Source organism: Lissotriton vulgaris, chromosome 5 (assembly GCF_964263255.1).
Source record: "Lissotriton vulgaris chromosome 5, aLisVul1.2, whole genome shotgun sequence".
In the NCBI taxonomy this organism is placed as follows: Eukaryota; Metazoa; Chordata; class Amphibia; order Caudata; family Salamandridae; genus Lissotriton; species Lissotriton vulgaris.
In genome coordinates this window covers 1176855846-1176879942 of record NC_141693.1, presented here as the reverse complement: position 1 = coordinate 1176879942, position 24097 = coordinate 1176855846, and the positions used below count along the sequence as shown (strand labels likewise).

The 24097-nt window shown below is 47.2% G+C and overlaps 1 protein-coding gene across 1 annotated transcript in view; it reads right to left on the bottom strand.

Annotated features, from left to right (window-relative positions):
• The window catches only part of WDR11 (WD repeat domain 11), a 635868-nt gene that overhangs the window by 98259 nt on the left and 513512 nt on the right, over positions 1-24097 (bottom strand). The window contains exon 21 of the mRNA XM_086922941.1: positions 21315-21377. Coding sequence (XP_086779067.1) covers positions 21315-21377 — 63 coding nt within the window. The remainder of the gene's footprint in view (positions 1-21314; positions 21378-24097) is intronic.

Below are 24097 nucleotides of genomic sequence, written 5' to 3'. Positions count from 1 at the left end.
AAATTTATTCCACCTTTTGGTCTCAGGAAAAGGTTTTTGGATTTAGCTCATGTTGGGCACTTTGGGATATCGGTTACTAGAAGACGGTTGAAAAATAATTTCTGGTGGCCGGGTATAGATTATTTTGTTGAACAACAAGTGAAATTGTGTGATTTGTGTACTAACAGTGACAAAACGGCCAAAGCTTTGCCCAGTATACCACAACCTGTCAGTTTACCGACATCACCATGGAATAAGATTGGGATTGACATAATTGGTCCATTCAGTGTTTTACCAAAACAACATTCATATGGCATAGTACTCATAGATTACTTTTCTAAATGGCCAGAGATAAAAACAGTCAAAGAAGTGACTAGTGATACTATAATACAGTTTATGGATGAAATTTTCTGCAGGGAAGGCATTCCCCAAGAAGTTGTGACGGATAATGGTCCACAATTTGTTAGTAGAGAAATGGAGAGGTATTTTAGTAGATGTGGCATTTTCCACAGAAGGATAGCAGTATTCCATCCTGAGGCCAATGGTCAAATAGAAAGATTCAATAGAGTTATCAAGGAAGCCATCCAACTAGCTGTCAAAGGTGGTTTGTGCTGGAACAAGGCTTTGCAGTCCATGTTACTATCTTATAGAACTACCCCCAATGCTATTACCTTGCTGTCTCCTTTTGAAATGTTAAGAGGGCGTAAACCTAGCACTAATTTAGTTCCTTGGTGGTTAAAGAATAGGGATAGTAACCGTATTGATTTTGCTGAGGTGGATTTTGAGGAGATTCGCAGGAAAGTTAATGCTTATAAGGAGAAGATGAAGGAAGAATTATCAAGGGAGAGAACACGGAGTTGTGTACCTGTACATGTTGGTGATTTAGTGAGGTTGAAGAAAGGCAGTTATGTGCATAAAGGGTTGGCAAAGTGGTCTGATCCTGTTAAAGTTGTTGAAGTGTTCAGGAACGCTGTGAGAGTAACTGATGGTAGCGTATGGCATTTCAGCAGAGTCTCAAGATATAATAGTAGAAAGGAGTTTCACGGAAATGTTTCATCAAATACAGTTTTGGATGAGGATGATTCATTCAATGAATATTTGGATATTGATGTTAATGACTCAAAGTCATCCGAGTCTTCTACCGCTACCACTGACAGTGAATTACCTACTGTTACCACTGAAAGTGATTCACAAGAATTATTGAGGAGTTCAAGATGTCGGAGAATTCCTTCAAAATTCAACGATTTTGTTTTGTCTTAAAAAAAAAAAAAAAAAAAAAGGGAGGGAGGTGTGTAGTGTGTGGTTGTTGTTAGTGATGACGCGCGTGTGCTCATGCGCGTCACTCACAACAACAAATATCGTGTTGTGATTTGAATGTGCATTGTCGCGTGCATGCGTGCGGGCTGGTATGTTGTTTCTTGAATGTTGATGTATGCATGCGAGTCTGTGTCGCGTGTGAGAGTCGCGTGTTGTGTGTTGATGTTTGAATGGAGATGCGCTGTGTATGTAGAGTTGCTGGGCAGTTAACTGGCATTCAAGAACCTACCCTGAACCTGTAAGCTTCATGAATAAACGCTCTCCTTCTTCTTCCAACTCCGCTTGCCTCCTGAGAGTCATTTCATCTTTTATTACATATTGGCCTTTCTTCCGGACTTCCCGCTCAAAGAACGGATCCTCCGGGAAGCCCGGAGAGCTCAGCCCATCCAGTTTCAAGGCCATCCCATTGCCCTATACCAAGATCTTTCCGCCACGACTCTCCAGAAAAGGAAGGAATTCAAGCCAGTCACGGACTTCCTGCGGGGAAAAGAAATCTCATATTCTTGGGGGCATCCCTTTCGGATCATATTCAAATGGAACGGACGGCTACAGCAGCTACGATCTCTTAAAGACACTTGTGATCTCCTGGGTCTAGACCAAGTGGATACTGAACCGGTTTTCAGGAGCTCGCAGGGCTCCTCCAGAGGGGGTTGGCAGACGGTACACCGCAAACGATCCCCTCCTCAGCGCTTCAAGCCCGATGCCTCTGTCATTTCCCGGGAGCGTGAGACTGCAGTGGCAGAGGTGATCAAGGAGACCTCTTCCCCAGAGTGATACTAACTCTTGCTAAGGAGATTGTGTATCGCACCTACTCAGCCCTGACGGCTGGCGGGTCGGGCGGGGGGCCCTGAGGAGCCGCCATCGGAAATGACCCCTTCATTGTTCTCTCAGCTCTCGCGCGAAGTGACCCTTCACCGAGCTGCATATGTCGACTTGGAGTATTCACCCACACGGATGGCTCACACCCAGACACAAATAGAGACCATACCATACACTATTCACCAAGAACCGCCACGTGCTCCCTTGGCATGCCTATGGCCCAATCAGCGCTGCATCACACACCCCTTGCGCGATGACAGATAACACCCTTAAGATTATAACGCTTAATGTGAAGGGGCTCAACAACCCGATCAAGAGGAGAGCTGTTCTCTCTTACTTGGAGAACTCTGGAGCCGCTATTTGCCTGCTACAGGAGCTGCATCTCCTCCAGAAGGACTGGCACAGAATGCGCTCGCGAGCCTTCCCACAACAATACTTTTCCTCCCTTCCAACAAAGACTGCCGGGGTTGCGATCCTAATCTCTAGCTCCTTTAAAGGGAGGGTGGGTAGCAAGGTGGGGGAAATCAAAGGCCGCCTCCTGGCATACACTCTCACCGTGGGTGACACAACACTCACAATCGGCTCCCTGTACGCCCCAAACACAGGTCAGGAAGCCTTCTTAAAAGGCGCCGTTTCCGAAGCCCTCCAAACCCCACACACACCCCTACTTCTGGGCGGGGACATTAACATTGTTATGGATACACATGCCGATCGGTCTGGCCACCGCTACGGAGACACTGGGGCTTTGTCATCTGCCGGACATGAATGGCTATCTGAAAGGGGCTTGGTGGACCTCTGGAGGGCCCGTCATCCGACTGCCTCACAATTCACGTTCTACTCACATGTGCACCACACCTACGCCAGGCTTGACCACTTCCTGGGTTCTTCAGACCTCCTTACAACCCTTGAGGACATTACCATCACACCCGCAGCCCTCTCTGACCATGACGCGGTGGAACTCTCCCTCGCTCTCCGCGCACCCCGCCGCCCCCGAGGCCCATGGCGCCTCCGCGAAACCTTGCTACAGCGCCCTGATGTCACTAAACGTATTGGGGACTGCATAGACACTTACCTATCTACCAACGACACACCGGGCATCTCAGCGACGGCTCTTTGGGGGGCTCGGAAATCGGTCGTGCAGAGCGAACTCATAGCTATTTCGGCCGCGGAAGCTAAAGTCCGCAAAAGCAAGAGAGAGGAACTTACGGAGCAGGTGGCGGAGCTGGAACGGGTACACAGTCGCACGTGTGCCCCTCGAGTGTGGAAACAGCTAAAAGCTGCTCGGGCCCAACTCGCCAGTCTGGATACAGACAGGGCGGAATTTGCAGCTCTCCGCCTACGGCATACTTACTATGTCAGAGGGAACAAATCGGGGCGTCTACTGGCCAGTGCTCTAAAGGCCAAGACCCAACGGGCCAAAATCACCACTTTAGTTGGCACCAACGGTGAAGTGCTCACAGACGATGCCCAAGTGGCCGAGGCGTTTCGTTCATACTACGCTTCCCTATATGGGGGGGAGGAAGTCTCATCCAGGGATATTGAGGCATACCTAAATACTGTGGCTATCACCGCGATCCCTGAATCTACTGCAGAAGCTCTCGATGCCCCCATAAGCCAGGAAGAAGTCTTAGCTGCCATTTCTCGACTGCGCCCACTTAAATCCCCAGGACCAGACGGCTTCTCAGCGGGCTTCTATAAGCTCTTCAATCGGCGTTTGTCCCCGGTGCTTGCTCGCCTCTTCAACTCCTTCGAGGGGGCGGCAGCCATACCTCCGGACATGCTAGCCGCTGAAGTGGTGGTGCTTCCTAAAACCGGGAAAAAACCCACGCACTGCTCTGCGTTCCGCCCAATCTCGTTACTGAACCTAGACCTAAAGCTTTTTACAGGTATCCTTGCTGCCCGCCTTGGCCCGTGCCTTCCTGGTCTTTTGGAACCAGACCAATCTGGCTTTGTTCCAGGCCGCCAATGTGCAGACAATACTAAACGGGTGCTCCACCTTATTGACAAGACACATTCTCGAGCTTCGGACTCTGCGCTTCTTGCCATCGACGCGGAGAAAGCGTTCGATCGCGTGAACTGGGATTATTTACAACACGTACTCCGCCGGTTCGGTCTCAGTGACCGTTTTTGCTTGCGCATAGCGGGCTGCTATCATCACCCGCAGGCCACGGTTCGCCTGGGGAGCCTGCGCTCGCCCCCGTTTGAGATCCAACGAGGCACCAGGCAGGGGTGCCCCCTCTCCCCCCTCCTATTCGCGATGTATATCGAGCCGCTGGCACAGAGAGTCCGCGACAACCCGAGGATAGAGGGCATCGACTTCGGGCGCGAACCCCATCCTATCAGTTTATACGCGGACGATGTCATAGCCACTCTACACAGCCCTGATACTTCTATACCTGCCTTCATGGAGGAACTTGACTCGTTTGGGGCTGTTTCAGGCTTCCGCATTAATATCGCAAAATCCCTCATCTTACCTCTAGGCAAAAATGCGCGCCCGCAGGCCCCGGCAGTGGGTCACCACAGCGGCCTACAGGTGGCCGACCGGATACCATACCTAGGTATCACCCTGACTCCCTCAACCGACCTCACGGTCTCCACTAATTACGCAGCTCTCATCACCCAGATACGCTCAGACCTGGCGAGATGGTCCAAACAACCTCTTTCTCTGTTGGGGAGGGTGGCGGCTATAAAAATGTCAGTCCTGCCGCGGATTTTATATTTATTTCAAACAATTCCCATTATGCCCCCAACGGGCACATTGAAAACCTTACAAGACTTACTGTCTGGCTTTATTTGGGAGGGGAAGAGAGCCCGACTTCACAAACTGCTCGCATACAGGAGCATGGACGAGGGCGGCCTCGGCATCCCGGACTTGGTGCGGTACTTCTAGGCATCCCAACTCCGGTACCTGGTGGAGTGGTACAGACCCGAATCGGAGAAGAGATGGCTCTTCCAAGATAGAGCTATGGCTCAGACGCCGCTGTGGCGGGTTCCATTCCTGGCCAAACACCACAGGCCCAAATATATGTCACGGTCCCCAATCACTCGCACGACCCTACAGGTGTGGAATCGGGTGGCGCTTAAACGCGGACTGACTACTTTCCCTTCCCCTTTCACTCCCCTTCTGGACAACCCTGACTTCCCCCCAGGTGAGGGCCCAGGTGCATTTTCTCAATGGCGGGGCTCGGCGTGCCGAGCTACGGGTCACCTTTTTGACTTGAACGGATTTCTTTCCTTCGACGACATTAAACAAGGATACGGGATAGAACACCCCCACTTCTTCCAATACCTTCAGCTCCGACACTGGCTCACTGACCCGAACGTCATTACCCTAGTGGGCCGCCCCATGACAGACTTCGAGAAGTGGCTGCTTACTAAGACCACAGACAAGCGCCTCATCTCCGAACTCTATAAAAGGCTTGCCCCTTCACCCTCCCAGGCTAAATCACCCGGCCAACGGCGCTGGGAGGCTGAACTTGGGAGGACCTTGTCATCCAAAGAATGGGGATACATCTACCATAGAGCCTCACACACTACACGAAACACCAAAGCGAGAGAAACTGCGGTCAAACTCGCCATATATTGGCACCTTACTCCAGCCCGATTACACCAAGGAAACCCGAAGCACAGCGACCTTTGCTGGAGAGGGTGCGGGGAACGTGGTACCTTAACTCACATCCTCTGGGAGTGCCCCGAACTGGGAGACTTTTGGAAACAGGTCCTGGATGACATAGACTCCACTTTCGAAACTGAAGTCCCGAGATTCCCTGCATACACCGTGTTGGGCCTGCCCAATGCCTTAATGTTTCCCCTCAAATCACTGCGAGGCCGACAGATGGGCATCGCTATGCAGGCAGCCACACAACACATCTTGTCACTATGGGGCACTACGACTAAACCTACACACACGGGATGGCTCCACAAACTGTGGTTTACCCTTGGGATGGAGCGTATCCATGCCACTCTCACCAGCTCCACAGACGCCTTTCGCAAGACATGGCTTCCTTTGCTGACCCTCTTATCCAAGGAGTTCAATGAAGTCACCTGCCCCAAATATCTTAGGGTTTTCGTCTCACTAGCACCACTGATGACTCCCGGTGACTCTACTACTCTTGGCCTCGTCACACTCCCGCGACACAATGCAGGTGTCACTGAGCTTCCGGGGCACACTGGTCGGGGTGGAGGGAGGGGGGATCTTGTGGGGGAGGGGTGGGGGTTTTTGGTTCGTGTTGTTTTACTTATGTCAATCTTTTGCCCTTCCAAGCATGACGTTGCATCGCTCATTGGGCATACCTTCATTGCTTATTCTGCTGCACAAGGGAAGACATGCCTGTCTGTCCCGCCCGCAATGTATGCTCTGAGTTTACTTTCCTCACAGAGATGTCTTACTATATGCCTGTTAAGAATTTCAATAAAAACACTTTTGAAACTAAAAATAAATGTTTGCATCCAGCAAACACGTATCCCTCATATTCCAAATAATTAGAATGTAAGCAGAAGCAACTTATACATCTTGTGCAAACTCATAATAAAGCTTCAGTTCAAAAAATACAATCTTGCCTACTCTGCAAATTCTCACAAAATGTCCATCTTCGCTTTCTGGACATCAATCACTGCATGAACAAGGGCCTGGGCTGACCACACTGTAAATGTAAAAATATATATATATATATATATATATATATATATATATATATATATATATATATATATATATATATATATATATATATATATATATATATATATATATATATATATATATATATATATATATATATATATATATATATATATATATATATATATATATATATATATATATATATATTCACCAAGCACTGGGACTTAATTAAATGTGACCCTATTATAGGTGATAAAGTTCCAGCTAAACCTTCTATCACCTATAGGAATGCATATTCTATACAGGATGCCCTTGTTAAATCAAGCCCTGAGGTTGTAACACACAAAAACTGGTTGGACAAGAGCAAGGGCTTTAGAAAATGTTCTTCCTGCAAGGCCTGTCAGCATGGGCTCAATAAATCAGAATATGTGGTCTCCTTCACTACCAGTGCACGCAAGATCAAAAAACAACTGACTTGCAAGAGTGAATTTGTGGTGTATGTGCTGGAGTGTCCGTGTGCCCTGCGGTATGTGGGGAGTACCAAGCTGCAGGTGCACAAGAGGATACTCCAGCACATTAGGGCCATCAACACCAGTGACCCGGCATACCCAGTAGCACTCCATTTCAAAGGGTGCCATAACAACGATAGCACTCTATTGAAATATTATGCCATAGACAGTGTAGGTTCATTAAGAAGAGGAGGTGACAGGGAGGGAGCACTAAGAAGGTTAGAGACGAGGTATATACTAGAAATGGATAGTAGAGCCCCGGGAGGGTTAAACTCCACTGAAGATTTCTATACCTGTCTCTGATCAAAACCCCTTCTGGCCCCCCTTTGTCCAAATAGGTTTCCTGAAGTATAATCAATTACGTTTCTGGTTTCGGTTGTCTGGAGGTTTGTCGAGTACGTGTGTCCTATGGATCAATCGGGCTTTGTAAGATTTCCAGAAAAATTGTAAGTCCCGATGGTGTGTAGTACTACGACCAACCAAGTTGGGTAACATAGCCTAGGCTTAGGCTATGTATTTGTATAAAATATAGGATTGGTTAATCTATCTTTTTGAGTAAAACAAAAAACTAAAAAACAATTTGATTCACGTATCACTGTGCACTATCACCAGTGTTGTTGTAAAATCACATGTTTTATTTGGAGTATTTTGGTATATTCTACCACAGTATGTATGAGGGAGGCTGTGATAATGTATTTGAAACAAAGATTATCTCCTCCCCACTTAAACTCAATGACATAGCAGATCTCCCTCTCAGTGCAATATATTTATTTATTTAAGGTTGCTACGTTTTAATGGATCCGTAAATTGCATTTATGCCGTTACGGGTAGCATTATTAATAGTTTTTTCCAGTGTATATACCATGATATGTAGTCACTGTAAATATATTTATTATTGTTGATACACATTATATATATATTTTGTACTCGTATTTTTATACCGTCATCTGTATATAGTATTTACTGTTATTTATTGACTGTATAATTTATCTGGATAATATTATTAGCGCCTTGTATTTTGCACATCGTCACTAGCTCAAAGGGGATTACCCCGCGATTTTCGACATTGTTGAACAAATCTGTTGTCTATGTCTATTGTTCAAACATGTGACTGTATTCAACCAATCACGTAACAAAGTTAATGGCACTAGCACTTTAAATTCTGCCTTCCCTCGGCGTGCGTCATGTGACCAAGGCCTCTGTGAAGGCCGAAACGTTATGCTGAGGTGCGCCTTCAACACGACTGAATAAATCATTGCTTACCTGCACTTGGGTCTCCTCTCTTCTTCTGCGTCGTTGGTATCCGTGAAATTGGGCTCCTGTATATAACACAAGGGAACCCAAAGGTGCAATAAACTAGGGACCTTGGGTAGTTATGTATCAACATAACGCAAGGTTTTCCCACGTTTCGCAAGGACCCCATTGAGGACCTGTGTTTTGGCTAGATATATAACACAAGGGAACCCAAAGGTGCAATAAACTAGGGACCTTGGGTAGTTATGTATCAACATAACGCAAGGTTTTCCCACGTTTCACAAGGACCCCATTGAGGACCTGTGTTTTGGCTAGATATGATTCGCCCGTTATTGTGACACCGCATCAGCGGTTCCCGGGAATGTTTATTTGCCAATTTTAATATCGTCATCACTGAGCCCAATTTGGCGTTTCCCATCTGGGTATTATTCATAATTGTGAACCTTGTATTTTAATTGGGTTCGAAACGTCGTCGACCTAAATACACTAAATGCATAACTATCTTGTGATTTTCCACTTGCATATATGTATAACTTGTATTGTCTGTGTATGATTTATGATATTCAGACAGTCACAATTTGCCTATAATTTGCCTATAAACTCCCTTGTCTGTTTTCCCTTGAGTGTGTTAGTTGGGCACCGGCTGGTGTCCCACTTGTATCACACCGATTTTATATGTATTCTATTCATTGAAGATTAAACTGTCCGGCTGGACATATGATATAGAACTATTTAGTCTATATTTATTTTTGATTCACTGTTTTTTTGTCTAGGGACCATTGTCTCTGTTGATACACACTGTAAATGTAAGCAGATGGCAATACTTCACGTGTGGCAAGAATTCCAACAAGGAAGGCGGACGGCAGTTCAGGAAGAATAAACATTCTGATGTGTTTATTTTTCCCTCCATGTTAGCCATCAAGTGGGTGATAGCCCTAATGGTTTCTTTGTTCCTGTCCTCGGTTCGAGCATAATAAGGTGCAAGACATAATTGAAGTCTCCACGCAACATGCACAGTACTAATTAGCTTCTGCAAAAATATTTAGATCTACATTTGGTCTCAGTATACATGTCTCAGTATACATGTACCTGTATAGAAAACACAATTAGATGTTAGACGACGCAGACATGAGGTGTTGTACATTAATATACAAAATACCTCACAATCACCCTTTTAACAGTACTAGCACGGGGGCCCATTAAAGTTTTTTGTAGTCCCTACGTGCCAGGTATTTTTAAACCTCACATTTTCACTTTTTCAGACCACACCACTCACTTAAAAACACACTGAAACCTCACATGCACCACACATAGCCAAAATTAAAGCGCTCCCGCGTAGTCGCCGGTTAGCAGCACGCCGCATCCCATAGAGGGGTGCGAAGACCCCAATGATGAAGCACGACACCAAGGGTCCTTTTGGTGTGTGAGGGGTATTTAAAGAACACAGTGTGCTCCCCACCCCTGTAGGGACCACCAAAAGAACATCTAATTGTGGATTATTTTTGTTTGATTAATTTGGAAAGGGAGTACGGATCCACTTTGTCTCTCCTCTCCCCTGTTGTTATATTTAGTCCTATATAGTAAACAGCATTGTGTCATATTTCTTTAGGGACTTATTACGATTACGGCGGTGTTTTGACCACTGTACTCGTGGTGGCGGACTTACCATCACGGCGGGTCTGCCCGCCGTTTTATGATGGTGGAGGTCGGACTGCCACAGGACAGCAGACTCCGCTGGGATCCAGGATTAAACGGCGTGAGGGTGCGTAAAGGGACCTTACGCCGATGCCAGCATCGCAGAGCGTATTCCGACCCGCAAATCTACCGCCCTTTTCATGGTGGAGACATCACCATGAAAAGGGTGTTGTGTCCCCCAGAATTGCACATTGTGGCATGCGCGGCATGGTGCATGCCACTCCGTGCAGGAAGGTGCTGCAGGCACTCTTAGGGGGCGGTATGCTGTTAAGGCACTCCTATGAGCCTGTGTTAGGACAGGAATGAATCCCTGTGTGGGTTGCACTGTTCCTGTGGCAATAATGCCCAAAGTATTCAAATAAGTAACCAATTGTATCAAAAACTTTTTTAAATGAAAATTAACCAACAAACATTTTTTTGCTGATATTTGTGTTTACCTCACAGGATTTAGAAAGAATAATTATTCATGAATTTATTACACAACTCGAAACATTTAAGTGGATCTAAGCTCCACACAGTTTTTCAAAATGTTCATGAACACTATACAACATCTGTTGTGCTTTTGCAGATTTTAGCAGACACGTAGAAAGTCAGCCCAATGCATTTCGGGACATGGGGGTCCCTTCGTCAGGGGCGCATCTGCTATTGAAAGCAACACAACTCTCCATCTTAGTCAAGTCCACCGCACACTTACTAGTACGATATTTCAAAAGAATACACTTCTCCTTTTCATCGACCGCATGTGGGTAAGAACTCCGAATGTGTCACTATGTGGTGCTGGCAGGTAAAGGTTCTAGGTCCGCAAACGGTAATGCTGCGACGATATCAGACCACCCGACTTGAAACACTCAAAACTCCTATGAGCCGAACACAGCCGCGGCCATGAGACTGCTCGCATTGGACTGAACTCATAATCCAGCCGGCGGGCTCACCACGGCCTTGGCGGTCTTCCTGGGATAGCCCCAGTGGCGGTCCCATTGGAAGACCACCAAAGTCGTAATAAGGCCCATAGTCTTTTAGATGACGTCTGCCAAACACCTTCATTATGAGAAATTCCACAGCACCTAGTCGTAGGGTCTGCGACCACTTAGAAAACTAGATCATCTTAGTAGAATAATAAAGTGCATACTTCCATAAAAAGCTCAACGTAAACCTGAACATATTAAAACTCTTTGGAGGCAATTCTAGGCTTGATTCATGGGAGCAGCACACGTACATTGAACGGAAACTAGTACTAGCGATAGGTGGCCTCAAACTAAGCACTGGCACTATGCGCCGAGAAGACAACAGCATGCATTTGGAACAAAAAAGTCAAGGTGATAGCGTCACACTGCGTCTTTAGCGATAACACCAAACAATGAAACGCTCCAACCTGTTCATAAAAATGAAAAATACGACTTTTGTGTAATTTTTTGTTTATAAATTAAATACAATATTGCATACATGTTGAGTTTGCCAGATGAATACATGTTTATATATCTGTGTGTACTGCTCTGGGGTCCACGCCATAGAAACGCTTAGGCCAGGGTTGCCGGCATCCAATCGTGAGTCAGGGGAGGGCCACAGAAGTCAAAAGGTTAATTAACGAGGACTGCACTAAATATTCTGCAGGAGCCGTGCGAGGGGCTCAGCCCACAGATGCTCCTCTGGAATACGGACCGAACTCCAAAACAAAGTTAGGCTTCTGGGTAATAATTACAGACCCTCTGAAATCCTTGACGTCCTCTGCTCGGGGCAAAGAACACCACGACATCAGATGGGGTCTACGTGAATATAATCCATTGACCACTGTATAACCCCTTAATAATGCAAGAGGTCTTATGAGCATCTTTAAAATTACAAAGACTACATTTTGAGATGGCACAGTCGATAAAACGTCAATTAGAAAAATATAAAAATACATATTTTTTGCAAGTGCAAAACCAGAGGCTGTCACAAGATGGCAATGCAATGTTACAATTACATTATAACCAAAACACGTTTTAGCTCCGGGGATGTAGTTGTGAAACATGGCGCATACTGCCCCCAAATCTGCACATTCAGTTAGATGATGTTTCATGAAGGATTTAGGACTTTTTCGATTTTACTACAAATCGATATGATATACGTACATACAAGCTTTCAGCCAGACCTCGTCAGCCATTGGTCTGTTGTATCCTTCTCGTTTTATTCCACTCATTAAACATCCAGCAAGGGGCAATGGGTCAGCCCACTTTATTCACTGGCTCAATTCACGGGGAACGACAGCATTCTGCAGTTTCACAAGAAGCACATCTACACACAAGAATTACTACTGCAATATATGTTTTTGGAGAGCAAAACATTATTATTCCATTTAACCAATTTCTTTTAATATTGGTCAAGGAAGGGCAAGTGGTTCCCCCACCAATAATACTTTCCAAAAACCAAGACAAAACAAGCATGGACAAGGCTGAATACTAGCAGCGAACGCCAGACATAATGGCAATGCTTGTTTATTGGATGTTTTCTGCTGTGCTGTTTTGTAGCGAGCCTGGGAGGTTGAGTGACACGCCGGAATGCTCCTCAACCAAAATCACACAACATATTCTCTAACCCCAGGAACAGACGTCCTAAACAAAATCAAAGATCAATCATCCCAAGCAACCTCAGAAGAATCAGGTGCTCTAAAAACAATGACCACACCAAAGCTGCCCTCTGAAACTACAGGTCTCAGGCCTCAAAGGCAACTTCCATACCTGGCCTCGTGAAAGACTAGTATGGCCTGGTGCTGTGGCACTCATGGAAGCCTAGCTCTGCTCACCTCTGGTCCACTATCATACCACGAAACATTCTCCACCTCACCAGGACACGACTGGTGCTGGTGACGGGGAGGAGGTGTGATACACAAGCACTCTTTGATACGTAAACTGATGAACACAACAAACTGCTCATTCCATTACCTCACTGCGGCCATTATAAACACAACACCTAAACCACTGAGGATGAGCGTCTTATACTGCCCACTGGGCAACAAAAACAGGTTCACAGTTGGCTTCTTTGGCTGTAACACTCATCGACTGATCTTTGCTTGTGGTCAGGTTTCTTCTCCCAAACCCTTCTTAGTGGATAAGAACAAAACGCCTTTCCTAGTGGATAAGAGCAAAGCGCTTTTCCTAGTGGATAAGAACAAAGCGCTTTTCCTACCCACAATGAAGGTTCTACCTTGGACCTGATTTGTGTAAAGAAACACCACATACAATCCTCGCACTTGGTCAGATTAGGTGGGACGGACCAACTCTAGTTGAGGTTATCACACCCTTTTCATGCCAAACCAGGTCTAAAATGGTAAACTCTAGAGACCTCTAGACACATGTTCATCAGAGCAAAATGCAGCAAACATCAACCCTGGGTACGGTCTTAATTCTTTGTCATTTTTAGAAAGAATACTCTCAGAGCTCTATTGACATTCCTATCTTTATTTTTTTTATCAGTTTCTTTTCGCAAGTCTGAATGTTACTCCAATAGATGCTGTTGGGTGGTGATGTCGTAATAATACAACATATGGTTTCATATCTTCGTTTTCAGTCATTACAATTGTTACAGGTCCTTAAATAAAGGACCATAAGCTGGTATAGCCCACTGCCCTGTCATAGGTTATATGTATGGGGAAGTGGGCAGTATCACAGATGGTGAGTGGGGCTTTTGGAAAAAACAGTAGAGAGTTACCTGACGTACAAGTTACTTACCTTCGGTAACGATGTATCTAGTAGAGACAATTCTAGCTGCAGATTCCTTAACGTAGAATTATCCCCAGGCGGGAGACTGGACCCAGAAAACTTTCTTGCCCAGCATCTCTGCACGCCGGGGGTGGGGCAGCACCACGCGACTCTGCCCCGACGTCCTCCGCGGGCGTGACGTCAGCGAGGTCACATAAGCCCCATCCTGGCGCACTGATGTTAATTTGCTTCGGATAACTTTTCCAAGCCACAACACGGAGCCATCACAACAAAACTGAAGAGAGCATGGGAACAGCGTGCAAAACAACCAGAGAGACACATTACAGAGAGAAACAAAAGGCGAAAAACACCAACAGGTGGCACCAAGACACCATAAGGCGACAACAGCAGGCCGAAGCAGGAAAGAAGCAGAGCACCACCCAGAGACACAACTTGTGCAAGCCAAGGTAAAAGCACTGGGTGGCAGAAAGACACCAAAAAGCCAGGGCAGTGAAGCCATAGCAAGAAAAGCGCAAAGCGCCACTCTGTGGAGCCACCTTGCAAGCCAAGGCGAGAGCCATTTTGGAGGCACAAGCACATGAAATCGCTGTGACAGAAAAAAGAGAGAGAGAGAGTCTACCTCTACAACGACTGAGGTGCCTCCGGCGAACACTGCGGCCACGGCGACGGTGAAGAGCTGTCCTTAGAAGACATTGGGGAAAAGGCCACGACGCAGGACCCGTCTCCGGAGAAGATGAAACCAACAACCGCCGAACCATTGGAGAAGAGGACGCGTCCGAAGACGAGTCAACGACCTGGCGCCGTACCGTAGAGTCAGCGACCGGCGCCAAGTCAACGTCGACCGGTGCTGAAGGAGACACCGGAACAACCTCCACCAAAACGTGCGGCGCAGGAGACCGAAGCTGGTTCGGAGCCAGGGCAGCTAGGGAATAGCACCTAAAAGGCGTCGACTTAACCTCCGACCAGGTAGCCACCTGCGTGGACGGACGAGGGAGTCCCGTGGTCACGCCCGACCCCTAGCCGGCCCCTGCGGCACCGCCAGGGCCTGCAGCCGCCGGCGCCTGAGCGGTGTCACCTCGGCCTCGGACAAGGCAGTCGCCTGCCCAGAGGACCGAGGGGGGTTCGCCGACACGTCCCGAGCCCCGGCAAACTCCCGCGACACCACAGGGACCCCCGCGAGGGTTTGCGGCGAGTCAGAGTTGCCGTGGTCCGAAGAAGGGAGCCCCGAAGGGCCGCACCCCGACGTGACCACATCCTCCGAACCTGGAGCCGAGCCTGTCGGCGCCGGAGGCGATGCCCCAGAAGTCCCCGCGCGTGGCTAGGGATCCGCAGACGTCCCAGGAAGAGGAGGAGAAGAAGAAAGAGCCAACGAGGGATGCAAGGTTGCCGCATAGGCCTCCATCTGGGCTCTAGTCGCCCCTGCGCCGGGAAACAGTGAATAGAGTGGTGACGCGCGGGCCGCACCACCCACGGAGATCCCATGCCCCCAACAGGCCGGAAACCAGCCCTTGGGGACAAACTGCGACACTTCTCAACAGGTGAGCGACGCTCTTGCGGCCTGGGGGAAGGACCGCATCGGAGACGGAGGCGGCTGTTCTTGAAGCCATCTGTGGGGGACTGAAGCGGTGATGACGCCAACCTGGAAATGCGTCCCGAAAGGAGTTTTATCCGGCGCTCCCGCCGGGACTTCGGTTTCATTTGCTGGCACGCCTCACAGTCCGTGGAGTCGTGGTGTTCTCCCAAATACCACATGCAGATGGGATGAGGATCCGTCGCCGACATCTGTCACGTGCAAGACGTGTACGACTTAAAGCCCGAAGGCATTCGCACACTGTTCCCAAGAAAAACACTGGAAAGCAGAAAAAAGAGGCCTGAAAAAGGCCAGGAACACGATTCGGGTCTGCGTTGCATGCGGAAAAGAAGAAAACTGACGTCAGCGCACCAGGGTGGGGCTTATGTGACCTCGCTGTCGTCACGTCCGCGGAGAACGTCGGGCGGAGTCGCAAGGTGCCGCCCCACCCCCGGCGCACAGAGATGTTGGGCAAGAAAGTTTTCCGGGTCCTGTCTCACACCTGGGGATAATTCTACGTTAAGGAATCTACGGCTAGTAGCCGCTATCAGATAGGGTTGATTTTGCTCCACTTTGGTAGAATCGCTAATACTCTTCCCATTAAAGGAGCTTCATGCATTATTTTAGAGAGGTTTTATAAGAGGGGAGACACTGAGCTTATCTGCATTGTCGTTGACTTCTATTGTTTTCTCTCTCCGCACAGGCTGCAGGTAATACACAGGTAATACACAGACAGCCACACTTGTGGGGGCAGGCATGCTCAGTAAAAGCAGGTCTATTGTAGCCTCTTAGGTTTCTGTACTCTAATACAGTAAAGGAACTTTCTTGCAGGGAAGTCAGGTATAAGAGAGCTCGACAGAGCCACCAGCCTTTGCCCCAAACGACACCCTGCCACTAAAAGCCTGTTGCGCGAGCGCTTATACTGTCCAGGCTGGACTATGCTAATGCTTTGTTCAGTGGAATTCCTTCCTACCTGGTCAAGCGTCTGCAAATCATCCAGAACGCGACAGTCCGTCTTTTATTTAACATTCCTAGATGGATGAGCGTTCGTGCGGAGATGCGTACACTTCATTGGCTCCCGGTTGCACAGCGCATCCGGTTTAAGTCACTGGTTCTGGCGTTTCGTGCTATTCATGATCAAGGCCCTCAGTACCTGAGAAAAAGATTCATCAGTTACGTTCCTGCTCGGACTCTGAGATCCTCCACCATGTTCCAACTGTCCCTTCCCCGCTTCAAGCGTGCCAGACTTGGTGGTCAGTCGATTGCGGTGGTTGTGGCTCGCGCCTGGAACGCTCTTCCTCTTCACTTGCGCTCCACACCCACTGTAGCCGCATTTAAAAAACAGCTGAAAACATATCTGTTTAATGGTGCTATTTAAGAGCTCATTTACTTCTGTGAGGGTCTGCTTTCTGCATCTTTTTTTTCCCCCGCGCCAGGATACTCCCCAGTAGCAGAGCGCGCTATAAAATGGTTTATAATAATAATAATAATAAAACGCATGTCAGTTGCGCTTGCATAACCCCCGATAATCTGATGCAGGTATTATATAGTGCCAGCTAAGCATGACACAGGACCATTAAACTAGCCAATCATTCCACTGCATTCAAGTTAAACCACAGTGCTTGCCTTGAAGTGTCCATCTCACCCTTCTCTATCTGGGAAAAGTGCTCCTTCGAGTGAACTGAGTAAATGTGTTGTGGCAAAACATGTCAACTCACAAAGCAAAGGAACAGCAGGCATGCTTACAAAATGCACTTAAGTTCCTGAGAGCAAACCAAGCAGAGGTGAAAAGCTTTCCGCCTAGGTTTATAGCTTCATAGACTCCCAGCGCAGCAGTGAGGACGGTGCAATATCAGGATTTATTTTGGACGAAAAAGTCTTAACCATTAAGCTCTCTAGCAGAAAGTGGGTGCTCATAAACCAGAGGTGAAAGATGGCTCCTAGCTGGCTGGTGGTGTACTGTACAAACGGAATGAGGCTTTTACCAAGTGGACAAGCTAAAGGATAGCCTATTCAAAGGGGAGCAAACAGTCATGCTGACTGTTCAGAAGGAGCTAGCACCTCAGTCACGAAAATAGCCTTCTTCGAAGAGTGCTAATGTAGGAAAACAGCCTCAGTAGCTTGCATCTATCAAAGTAACTATACTCCTCCAACGGGGGCTCATCACCTTCATGGAATCCTCCTTCACTGCACTTTGCTGGTTACTAATAAGTTCTCCACCTCAGAGTTATCTTTCTCATTTTGTCGGATATCATTCAGAAAATATCAATGTATTTGTGTTCGATCCGACCAGAACCTCCATCTCAAGCTGTTTTTTGGCCCTGGTTTCCTTTTCTGAATGAGAAATGCTGCTCTTGTCTTGGCGGTGCCAAGTAGAAAGTCGGTCAATGAAATTGGCTTAAGTTCTGGAGCTATACCACATCCCATGCCCTCCAAGATGGAGGATCTTCTAAACCTTGCAGCCTTAAAGCCAGCATGATGGCGGCCCTGCTGAGGAACCGTCATATCCAAGACTTGGGCTGAAGCCACAATGCTGTGGTAAAGGTATGAGGTTGTGCTGACTCCGGGGTGAGTACGAAGCTAGCTGGTCTGCAGTCAAGACAAAGGTCAAGAAAATACATAGCATGGTGGCAAAAAAGACTCAGACTTGGGCTTACTTTATGCTGTGGAGGGGAAGGAGACATTCTTATAATGATAATAATAAGCAAGTTTGTAAAGCGCCTTGCTACACTAACTAGTGTGTCCCCGCGCTGCGGTACAGCCTCGTCACAGGAGCAATTGTTTGAATCAGCTTCCCGAAGACCCTATATGCGGAAGAGCCAGGTATTCAGCCTCTTCTGAAAGAGTAGCACCAATGGTTCATTTTGCAGAAAGGGAGGGAGTGAGTTCCAGTGCTTGAGGCCAGATAGCTAAAAGAGCTAGCTCCCAATCTCGCCCTTTTTGCCCTAGGAATCTTCACCCGACCAGTTCCAGATGATCTCAGATGTTGGGTCGGAATGTAAGGGGTAAGAAGATTGTGTAGGTATTTAGGCCCCTTCCCCTGCAGGATACGGTGACTAATAAATAAGGCTTTGAAAAGTATTTCCTCCCAGAGTGGTAGCCAATAGAGAGTGGAGAGGGCATTCCTTGAGGAGTATCTCCTGGGCAGCATCAGAACAAGGCGGACCGACAGGTTCTGAATTCACTGAAGTCTGCGTAGACATTTGTTGCTAACTCCCAGGTATAAAGCATTACCTAGGTGCTTCATCCATAATCTCGGTGCGAAGTTACCAACGCGTGGACTAGAGTTTTCCTAGCTGCTACGGGATGCACGTCTAAGGTCTACCGCAGCCCTTTAAAGATTCTAAAGCATTTCCCAGTCACCATTCTAGTATGACTGTCAAAGGAGAGCTTTGAGTCAAGCCACATCCCCAAATTCTTAACTTGATTGCTAGGGGCGGGCGTAGGCCCAGGGATCGGACTGGCCATAGCAGGCACCGGGCAATCCCCTGGTGCGCCCCACGGGTGGGGCCGGTTTTGGGCTCCTGGGGGCCGTTTTTGTTACAGGGCCGTTTCTGCTGCATAGCTGCAAAATCGTCTCTGTACCAAAATCGGCTGTAAACCGGCCCCGGCAAAGAGCTCGGTGGCACCTCCAACACCCCCGAGTGGGGGGGGGGGGGGGGGGGGGGGGGGGAAGGGGGGCGGGAGGGGGGGGAGGGTAGTTGCAAGCACTTTGCCAGGGACGGTTGTGGTGCCTAGTCCGGCCCTGTGTAGGGCCCAGTGTCTGTGGCCACCATGTCGAGGACCAGATGGATGGAGCTTTACACACCACTAGGTCCTCGGTTTTGCTGCCATTTAATTTTAGACAGTTACTTGTCATCGAAGTTGCTAGTTCTTGTAGACATGTATGAGGATGTTAAGCGCCGGAACACTCCTTGGAGTAGCTGAGCGCTATAGAAATCCCCCCTTAACATAACATAACATAACAACATAAATTGGTTGCTGCATCTTCAGAGGATTGTGACAGTGAGACCACCAGTTGCGTGTCGTCAGCGTATGACACGACACTGATACCATACTTTGCAATAATCTCCGCCAATGGGGCGATATAAAGATTAAAGAGAGTGGGGCCTAGTTTATATCCCTGTGGAACCCCTTGGGCCAGTGCAATGCTTTTGGAAAATTGCGGACGTTGGGACACCTGAAAGCTCCGGTTTTGTAGAAAGGACCCCACATTGTAGGAGTAGTGGATGGGACACAGTGTCAAAGGCGGCACTGAGGTCTAGGAGGACCAGAGAAGCTGTCTAGCCTTCATCTACCTGACTATGAATAGTTTCCGTTGAAAGGAGCAGTGCAGACTCTGTAGAATACATGGCCCTAAAATCCGATTGCGTAGGGTATAGTAAGCTGTGTTAGTTTATGTGAAGAGTTAGTTGCATATTGACCACTTTTTCCGCAATTTTAGCAAAATAGGGCAGGAGTGAGACCGGTCGGAAGTTCTCCAACTGACTCTAACTCACCCCTGGTTTCTTCTTTATGGGAAGAACAACAGCTTTCTTCCATCTCATTGGGACTAAGCCCGTCTCGAACAAGAGTTTAAGGAGGTGCCTAATATAAGGGATAAGGATTTCCAGGCTATCTCTAATAACTTTGGGAGTAGTGGGGTCCCTAGGTGAGCCGGATTTAATGCTTAAGGCTATGTCTTTGAGATCTTCACAGGAGGGAGAATCAAATCTCGAGAGGCAGTGTGCCTCCTCTATGTTGGTCCCCCCCTCCCGCCCGGAGATCCCATTGCGTGCCTCATCTGGAAAAGTAGTGTAAATCCTTGATATCTTCTCCGCAAATAACTCTGCCATTAGATTACAAGACTCCAAAGAACTGCTGTTGGGGGCTATAGTTCTTGCAAGTGATAGGTCTTTGAAAACTGTAAAAAGGTCTCTGGAAGAGTTCTCCACGTGCTCTATCCTATCACTATGATAGGTGGTACAAGTTCTTCTTATAAGAGAATTATAGTGTTTTAAACTAGTTTTGCATTCGGCCTTCCTGTTATCATAATGCAATATGTCCAGCACTGGGTACAGCTTGAAGAAATAGTCAGCTAATGCAAAGGGTGTCTTTGCATGAATTTTCTCTTACCATAGTGGTGCTTGTGCAGTGTGAAGGATGATCTAAAATGCAACCTACATTTGGAATGATGGTGAAAGCACTCCTTCTCATTTGGACAGCAAACCCTAAAGTGGTGTGAATACTCCTTATAGGAGACACAGATCTTGGAACCTTTGCTGATACAACGTCAAACAAAACTTAGAATCTGTTCTCTCCCATTTTCCTGCCACAGAACTTGCATGCATGTTGTGACACAGACCCAAATACCACAACACCCCAAGCATGTCACATTTGGGACTGCCGCATAACAGGCCTTACTTCGGTATCGCCCGTAATTAAACCTAAAAGACTTGGCAGGGAGCATTAGAAAATTATAAGTCAGAAATCAGAAATTAGGGAGACTCATTTAGGCTTGCAACTAAGATCTGTGGCAGGTGAGGGAGATTACTGTGATGCCAATTGCACAGGTGACACCTATGGATGTGTACACCACTTCTGGTGAGGACACAGTAACTTTCCAGTTAGAACAACTTGGGTGCTAACTGGAGCTGACGTGGAGTACTGCTAGAAGAAACTGTAGATCGAGCTTGATGCCTAGGAAGATTTTGAAGTCGAATAATAAGATGAGGGAATCAGCATTAAAACAAATTCATAAGTAATATTGTTAACCACAATTCAAACATCAGATTAAACAGTAATTACTTTGGGGTTAAGGAATTAGAATCCGCTACACGTATTTACGCATCTAACAAGAGAGCACTTACTTGGACAAGGAATTCAACTGTTCCTGAAGACGGATTTTTAAATCATCATTCTCTGGATAGTCACTTGAAAGAAAAAAAACGGAGAGGTGGTTACATTAGGGTCATGCACAAAGAAGGAAAGAATGAGAATAACTCAACCCCACATGCCATCTCTGACGTGTTAACATGTGAAGAATTATTTATTCTGCTTTAACACTGTTTCCCAGGCTCAATCGCCTTCTATCTACTCACCATGGCTGTAAACACCCTCCTCCCCAAATAGACAGGAGGGAGGTTTCCAAGTACCCTTATAAAAACATACATTTCGCTTAATAAACTACAGACATCAAACGTTGCACATATAATAATAATAATAATAGGCGCATTTATAGAGCGCATTGTTACACTCGGTCAGTGTGTCCCCACGCTGCTGTGTGAAACTGCTACAACCCCTACTCCTTGCCTAAGCCAGCATGCCTATCCTGTAGGGACAAGATACGTTTTCAGATTTTTCCGGAAGATAGCTTCCGAGCCCTCCAGCCGGAGGCTCACAGGGAACTTGTTCCAATGCTGTGCTGCCAAAAAGGGAAAAGAGCGGCCGCCCAACCTAGCTTTCTTTATGGCAGGGACGCACTCCTGGCCCGTCTGCAACTACCACATTTACCCGTGGCCCCCAAAATACAGAACATTACTATAATCAAGGCGCGAGGTTAGCAGGGCATGCACCATGGTCTTTATGGCTGCGGTGGGCAGAAAATCCAAGGTTTTCCGGAGGCCCCACAGGCCCCTGCAACCCGCCTGGTGTGATACTCAAAGGATAGCTTCGTATCCAGCCAAACCCCTAAGTTCTTTGCCCAATCGCAGGGCATCGGGGTGGGCCCCAGACTCTGTTGCCACCATGCCGATAATATCACACCGACGGGGCTCTCCTCAGCACAAGCATCTCGGTCTTACTGCCGTTCAACTCCAGGCAGTTATTCGCCATCCATGATGCAAGGTCTTGCATGCAAGCCACGAAATAGGAAGCTGCCGTATCCTGTGCTTGTGTGAGGGAGACCACCAGCTGCGTGTGATCAGCATAGGACACAACCCTGATCCCAAAACCATCTGCAATCTCCGCTAAAGGTGTAACATAGAGAATAAACAGGGTCGGGCTCAGGGTTGATCCTTGCGGTACTCCCTGTTTCAACTTGATGACCATGGAGTAGTGAGAGCCCTGCCTCACCTGAAAGCTTCGGTCAGACAAGCAGGATTTCATCCAGCTCAAAGCACTCTCTGACACTCCTCCTTTCCTCAGACACTGCAGCAAGGTATGGTGAGCAACAGTGTCGAAGGCGGCACTTAAAACCAACAGGATTAATGCCACCGTCTGTCCCTCGTCCACGTATTTCCTGATGGTTTCCGTGGCTAGTAACAGGGCTGATTCCGTTGAGTGGAGTGCCCGAAAAGCCAAACTGTGTGGGATGCAAAAGATTGTGTTTCCCAATATGCCCAGTAAGTTGCTACCACCTTCTCCGCAACGTTTGCGAAGTAGGGGAGTAGAGAGATTGGGCGAAGATTATCAAGTTGATCTGGGCTAATGTGCAGTTTATTAGGTAGCGGAAGGACTACTGCTTCCTTCTATCTAGCTGGCACGGTCCCTGCCATGAAAGATAATTCCAATAGATGTCTAATGCATGGCTCAAGAGTTCCAATGCTCCCTCCAAGTACTTTAGGGGAAGCAGGGTCCCTTGGAGAGCCCAACTTGACACTCATACAGATTTTCGTTAACAGCTCTGTAGGGGGACTTGAAATACAAAACGTTCTGAAAACGATAAAAGCCTAAGCTAACGCAGCCTCTGTCTGGTAAAGCATATTTGTGACTATAATAAATGAGATACAGCTGCCAACAGTGATGACCTGCAGAAGCAATAAACTCCATGGATACAACCCTGCCGCTAGTTTATTCACTCCTTTCCTTCAAGGACTTTTGCTGCTGGTCCCCACACTGCATTTACTCAAATTATTAGAAAGCAAACAATTACAGTAGAGTTGGTGGATAAGAGATAAGTGCTCAACAAACTCCAGCTGGTTTGACAGCAGAACGCTCAACAGATCAACCAACTGCATCAAATGTCTCATCTTACTCCTCTCTTGAGGGCCACACACTGCCACCCAGTACACCACCCCCCTTGTGAATAAAGGACTATCCGCATTTACTTTTGGATTCAGCTCAATCTACCAGTTTAGACTTGTCTGATCCTTAGCTTAGTCTAACTCTGTGTTTGTCCAATGTGGGATGCATATTTCAGCAGTAGAAGCATTAGACAACTAAGAACTACCCTGTAGAAGGTCCTGTTACTCAAATTCAGAGGAATTCTCGAATGCACTCTGTTTTTTTAAGGTACTCAAGCTGGTCTCTATCAGGAGCTTGGGGGACACATGGCCCTAAGCATTTTCTTTTTAAGGTGCCTACTGTTTCTCAATGCCTAATGGCCATATGCACATGCTTTGTTCCCCTTTGTGGGTGATGTCATTTGAAGACCAAGACTATATTGCGTACTTCCATTCAATGCCACTGATAGCTCAATTATTATGTATTTTGCATTACTACATCGTGCAAATTGGGCATTCCGTTTCCTTAGGAATATTATAGACTATTCAACAATACTTTATTTGGAGGCAATCTACATCCATAAAAGCATTACATAGTGCAGACACACAACAAATATACAATTCATTGCAAGCACAGATAAATATTTAAAAAGGCAATAGACAGTTAAAACCAGCCGGGCTGGATTTGCAATGCAATAGGTCTTGCATTT